Consider the following 6587-nt stretch of genomic DNA (forward strand, 5'->3'; position numbering starts at 1 on the left):
AACAACTGAAGAAGAAAGTGTTGTGGTTATGGTTGAAGTGGTAGAGCATCTGCCTAATAAGTTTTGAGTTCAAACTACAATACCACCAAAGGGACAGGGAAGATCAAGAGGAAGCTGAACTGTATAGAACAGTGACATGAATCCATTCATGAGAGAAGAGCCTTCATAACCTAACATATCTTATTAAGCCCTTCCCTCCAACAATGTTGAATTGGGAATTACATTTCCAACACATGAACTATGAGAACATATTCAAACCACCAGGCCCCTTTAACAGGAAAAAAAGTAATAGTTTGAGTTATTTTATCTTATAAGCAATAAACCGCTAAACTAATGTTTTCAATTCAACAGACTGAAAAGGTAACTTCAAAAAAAATCAGGAAGTGCTTACTTGAGCATCATGCGGTTCTTCTTTAATTTTGTCCAAAAGCCTCTGTGGTACTTTGGCTTTGTCACATCCACCATCCAAAGATTCTTTCATTCTAAGTTTTTATATGGAAAGTTTCCCTAGTTTAAACAGATTTCCTGGCAATGGATAGTTGGACTCCTAAAACATAACATAAAAGATTGGCATTCAATTATTTGTTACGTTTTCCTTCATATTTATAGTAGAAGCTTTAGGATTGAGCATTTGAAAAAGATCCCTTCTGGAACTATAACTAACTCTGTTCTTTCTTCCTACTTTCTGTTCCTTTAATAAGTTCGTTTACTTATGATACTTCAGCAAAAGCTCACACTTCCCTAGTACTTTTAAAGACAAGCACTGTAGCTCTAATATGGGGAAGGCTGTTGAGTGGAATTAGATTGACAGATCAAGCCAAAGGAGGAAGTTACCAAGCCTCAGTGGGACAGATGCCAGGTACAGTTCCGGATACCATGAGTTTTATGACTTGAAAGCTCATATCAGCTTTTGTTTTGTTTTGTTTTCTCTCTTTTCAGTTGGGAAATCTCTAGATAGCTCTGAAGTGCCGGGAGTACAGACAGGCATGAGCCCATCATGCTCAGCCTCCATGTCAGCTTTCATTTCCCAAAGTGGAATAAAGCAATCGCCATTCACATTTAAACTCACTCTTCTCTAGGATCCTGCAAAGGCACTGTTTTGAAGCCTGACACTAGATCGGAGCTCAAGATCCCATTCACAAGTTAATAGGTATGAGTTCTTAATTTTTGAAAACTGAAGTTTATTGTATTTATTTGTTCATTTATTTAGCAATTTTGAGGATTGATCTGTGCTCTATCACATGAGTCACACCTCACACACAAGTGAGTGACCTATACCTTCCAGGGTGTCGAAGGAGGTCTAAGCTCCTCTGAGTCCCAATTCCCAAATGACATTCTGTAAACAAGGCTTTAAGATGAGTAAACACACATGGGAAAGCTGAAGCAAAATAGGAAACTCTGCTCAAGCCATCAATCCAAACTGGCAAGCCGGGCATGGAAATGGACAACCAGATTAACAGTCCGTTCGGAAGAAGGGACAATTTCTGACTACGTGCCACAGCTGGAGCAATCTACCTGGGATCATCCCCGTGTCGCTCGCGTTCCGAAGTTCGCATTCCCACCAACTCCCAACACCAGTCACTTGAAGACTAAAGCCGAAGCGCAGGAGCGAACGCTGGTGACCACCGAGTCCCATTGGCAAACCCCGTCGTTCCCACTTCCCTAGCCTCCCAAGGCTTCACCGAAGCCGCAAAAGCGAGTGCAGCCGCCGCCACGCAGCCCGCCCGGAGTCTACGGGTCACGTGGCTCGGCCCACTCGTCCACCCCATCCCCCACAGCCGCCACCTCCGCCGCGGCCACCACCACCACCAAGCGCACTCCTGCTTACACCTCCCTCCCAGACGGGCGTGGACACAAAAAGTGCAATAGGACCTAGGCTCCCCGGCCACACCGGGGCAAGTTTTCTTCTCACACAGGAATTCCACCCGAAAGACCGCAACGCAATCCCCCGCCGGCCGAGCGGGTGGAACCTTAGTCTCCGCCCTCTTTTCCCGACATGCTCCAGACCTGAGAGTACTTGGCCTTCCCAGCTCTTTCCCGTCATGCCCTAGGCCTGATCTGATTGGCTATCCACGACCTACTCTCCGCCCTCTTCTCCCGTCATGCCTTAGTAATGGGGGAGGGAACTGGACCTTCCCAGCCTGCTCTCTGCCTCTCTTTCCCATCATGCCCCCTGCCTGAGTTCCGTGGACCTTCCCAGACAGCACTCTGCCCTCCTTTCCCATCATGCCCCAGGCTTGAACCTAGTGACTTCCCCGCCCCCCCCCATCCCTGTGACTTCCCAGTACCCCTGTCTCCTCAGTGATGATTGACTTCTTAAAGAGACCTAGACTCAAATATGAAAAAGTAGAAAGCAGCTTTGGGGAAGGGCTATGGGAGGTGTTAGATGTTGCTGTAAGTTCTCCGCTTCAGTTTGGCGGGAAGGCGTGGTGGAGCTGAAGGGCTCACCTTGGAGGAGGCAGCTGCCCACGCACTCTGCCCCATGTGTTCATGGCTGCTCCAAGAAATAGGGGCTGGGAAAGTGGCTCAGTGGTAGAGCGTTTGCCTTGCATGCATGAGGCCCTGGGTTCGAGTCCTCAGTACCACATAAGCAAAAAAAAAAGCCGGAAGTGGCGCTGTGGCTCAAGTGGCAGAGCGCTAGCCTTGAGCTGAAGAGCTGAGGAACAACGCCCAGGCCCAGAGTTCAGTTCAGGCCCCACGACCAGACCTCCCCCCCAAAAAAATGGGGGCTGCCGAGAGAATACGAGAAATGATCCTTATATTTGTGAGGCCATATTCTTTTTTTTTCCCTTGGAGGGGGAGGGTCCACTCGTGGGGCCTGAACTCTGGGCCTGGGCTCTGTCCCTCAGCTCTTCAGCTCAAGGTGAGCATTCTGCCACTTGAGCCACAGCGCCACTCCGGTTTTCTAGTGGTTTATTAGAGATAAGAGTCTCACGGACTTTCTGGCCCGGTCTGGCTTTGAACTTCTATCCTCAGATCTCAGTCTCCTGAGTAACTAGGATTACAGGCGTGAGCCACTGGCGCCTGGCTTATGGCCTTTTCTTCCTTCAATATCATTCCAGTATGCAATATAAATGTGGAGATGTTATAATGAAGACCCCCCCCTTGTAACTGATATAAGCAAAAATTTTTTTTGATCAGTCATGGGGCTTGAACTCTGGCTCTGGGCGCTGTCCCTCAGCTCTTCTGCTCAAGGCCAGCGCTCTACCACTTAAGCCACAGTGCCACTTCCGGTTTTCTAGTGGTTTATTGGAGATGAGTCTCAGAGTTTCCTGCCTGGATTGGCTTTGACCCATGATCTTCAGATCTCAGCCTCCTGAGTAGCTAGGATTACAGGTGTGAGGCACCAGCACCAGGCCCACTTCCAGCTTTTTCTGCTTATGTGGTGCTGAGGGAATCAACCCCAGGGCCTCATGCATGCAAGGCAAGCACTCTACCACTCAGCCATCTTCCCAGCCCTGGAATAAGCCCCTTTAAAAAGAGGCTTCACATAATACTTGCCTTCCTGTTTTGCTCTTTCTATCCATTTACCATATGGAAGATACAGCTTTATTCCCCATTTAGGAGAAACAACAAGGAGCCATTTGGAGCCATAGAGTGAGTCCTTACAAAACATCAACTCTGGGCTGGGAAGGTGGCTCAGTGGTAGAGCGCTTGCCTTGCATGCTTGAGACCCTGGGTTTGATTCCTCAGCACCACATAAGCAAAAAGCCAGATGTGGCGCTGTGGCTCAAGTGGTAGAGTGCTAGCCTTGAGCTGAAGAGCTGAGGGATAGTGCCCAGGCCCAGAGTTCAGGCCCACGAACTGGACCCAAAAAACAACAACAAAAAAAAATTAACTGTTGTCACCTGATCATGAACTACCTAGCCTCCAGTTCTGTGAGAAATAAATTTCTGTTATTCACTTGGTGGTATTTTGTTGTGGCAGCAGAACACAATTTTCTTAATATATGCATTATAAATATATTATCTCTGTGTTATGTTGTGTTTTGATGAACATAAAAAATCTTTTTGCTAGCCGGGCACTGGTGGCTCACGCCTGTAATCCTAGCTACTCAGGAGGCTGAGATCTGAGGATCACGGTTCAAAGCCAGCCTGGGCAGGAGAGACCATGAGACTCCTATCTCCAATAAACCACCAGAAAACCGGAAGTGGCGCTGTGGCTCAAGTGGTAAAGCACTTGCCTTGAGCTGAAGAGCTGAGGGACAGCGCCCAGGCCCAGAGTTCAAGCCCCACGACCGACAAAAAAAAAAAAAAAAAAAAAATCTTTTTGCCTACTGCTTCGGCTGTCTTGTTATTTTCCCACCAAGTGCTGGTAGCTCAAACTTGCAAACCTAGTTCCTCAGGACTCTGAGATCAGAGAATTGCAATTGAAAACCAAAAAAATGAACAAACAAAAAACACCAGAATACCTTTCTATCCGAAGTTGGAAATTCTTGGCAAGATATTTTGTCTTTCAATTTTAGATACATTAATCTCTTGGAGTTAGATTTTGTATATGGTGTAAGATATTTATCTTCTTTAAGCACTGTTTTTGTTTTTTGTTTTTTTATTTTTTTTGGGTCCGGTTGTGGGGCCTGAACTCTGGGCCTGGGCACTGTCCCTCAGCCCTTAAGCTCAAGGCTAGTTAAGCACTGTTTTTGAAAAGCCTGTCTTTTCCCACCTGCTGTATATTGTCATCATTGTCATATGTTAATTGTATGCACAGATTTGTTTCAAGACCATGTAGTCTGTTCTTTGTGTCTTTTCTTGTACAAAGAAAGACCACATTATATCAATTGCTGCAAAAGCTTTATAAATCATAATATTGGATATGAAAAACCTCCCCACTATGTTCCTGAAAATTGATTTAGCTTTTATATAAGTGCAAATTGTAGAGCTGGGTGCCGGTGACTCATGCTTGTAATCCTAGCTACTCAGGAGGCTGAGATCTGAGGATCGCAGTTCAAAGCCAGCCCGGGCAGGAAAGTCCGTCAGATTCTTTATTTAATAAACCACTCAAAAACCAGGAGTGGTGCTGTGGCTCAAGCGGTAGAGTGCTCACCTTGAGCTGAAGAGCTGAGGGACAGTGCCCAGGCCCAGAGTTCAAGCCCCACGACTGACCAAAAAAAAAAAAAAGTGAAAATTGTAGACTCCAACTCTGCTATTTATGACAAAATTTCTCTTAAAACTTTTAGAATCACTGTAATATTTCCTACTCATGAGGCTGAGCCTCTGGATCAAAGTTCTAAGCCAGCTCAGCAGAAAAGCACATGAAACTCCCTATCTCCAATTACCCTCACAAAATGCTGCTCTGGAGTTGTTGTTCAAGTGATGGAGCACCAGCCATGAGCAAGAAAGCTGAATGAGCACAAACCCTAAGTGTAAGATTAGTACCAGTGTGCAGACATACACACACACACACATACACACACACACAGAGTTGCAGTTTTGTTTACTATTACACTGAAGCTATATGCCTCATGCCTCATTTGGAAAACCAGTATTATTATTCATTATATTGAATTATGTTCCCCAAAATATGTTGGAGTCTGTCTGTCTGTCTGTCCCTCTCTCCCCCCCCCTTTATGTTGCCAGTACTAGAGCTTAAACTCATGCTATACCACTTGAGTCATAGCTCCACCTATGGCTTTTGATAGTTAATTAAAGATAAGAGTCTCACAGACTTTTCTGGCCAAGCTGGCTTCAAACGTGATCCTCAGCTATCAACCTCCTAAGTAGCTAGGATTACAGGAATGTACCACCAGTACCTTGCTCAATAATATTAATGAATCTCATGGGATTTGAGCAATCTTAATGACTTCGATACAAAAAGAAACAGTTTTAGACCAGAATCTGTGATATTAAGTAATTCTTTTTCCTTTTTTTGTAGTATTAGCCCTTTTTTGTTTGATTTTTTGTCATTTGTGGGTCTTGGACCATGGGCCTGGGCACTGTCCCTGAGCTCTTCAGTTCAAGGCAAGTGCTCTACCCCTTGAACCACATTGCCACATATGTTTTTTTGGTGATTAATTGGCGATAAGAGTATTACAGACTTTCCTGCCCAGTCTGACTTTAACCGGTGATCCTCAGATCTCAGCCCTCCTGATTAGATGGGATTACAGACATGAGCCACCAGCACTCAGCAAGACTTTTAAACAGTTACTCTACTACTTAAACCACACCTCCAATAATTCTTTTCTACATACACATTTGTTTTTGGCAGTTCTGAGGTCTGAACTCAGAGCTATATGCTGCTAAGGAAACATTCTACTGCTTATGCTATGCCCCCAGCCTGCAAGTAATTCCTTATTTTGCTGTGCAAGGTAATTTAGACTGGGAATATAAAATTTGTCTTGTTTAATGTTTTAAACCACAGGACTTATAAATCTTCGTGTGTGTGTGTGTGTGTGTGTGTGTGTGTGTGTGTGTGTGTGTGTGTGTATGTGTGTGTGCATCCTGGGGCTTGAACACCTACACGCTGTCCCTGAGTTTCTTTTTGCTTAAGGCTAGTACTCTACCACTTGAGCCACAGCACCACTTTCAGGTTTTTCTCTTTTTAATGAAGAATAAAACCCAGGGCTTCATGCATGCTAAGCAAGCATTCTA

General features: G+C 45.2%; 1 protein-coding gene across 5 annotated transcripts in view; it reads right to left on the bottom strand.

Annotated features, from left to right (window-relative positions):
- Positions 1-1978, bottom strand: part of Zmym6 (zinc finger MYM-type containing 6) — a 41426-nt gene extending 39448 nt beyond the window's left edge. For 2 of the 5 annotated variants that reach the window (XM_070008908.1, XM_070008904.1), the window contains exons 1-2: positions 1831-1978; positions 392-547 (exon numbers count right to left, since the gene is read on the bottom strand). In XM_070008908.1, the coding sequence (XP_069865009.1) occupies positions 392-481 (90 nt within the window). In that variant the 5' untranslated portion in view covers positions 482-547; positions 1831-1978. Of the gene's footprint in view, positions 1-391; positions 548-1515; positions 1667-1830 lie in introns of those variants that run through there. The other 3 variants (XM_070008905.1, XM_070008907.1, XM_070008906.1) reach the window with 3 other exon arrangements.
- Between the last annotated feature and the right edge of the window lie 4609 nt (positions 1979-6587).

Source organism: Dipodomys merriami, unplaced genomic scaffold (assembly GCF_024711535.1).
Source record: "Dipodomys merriami isolate MVZ:Mamm:240054 unplaced genomic scaffold, mDipMer1.0.p SCAF_71, whole genome shotgun sequence".
NCBI lineage: Eukaryota > Metazoa > Chordata > Mammalia > Rodentia > Heteromyidae > Dipodomys > Dipodomys merriami.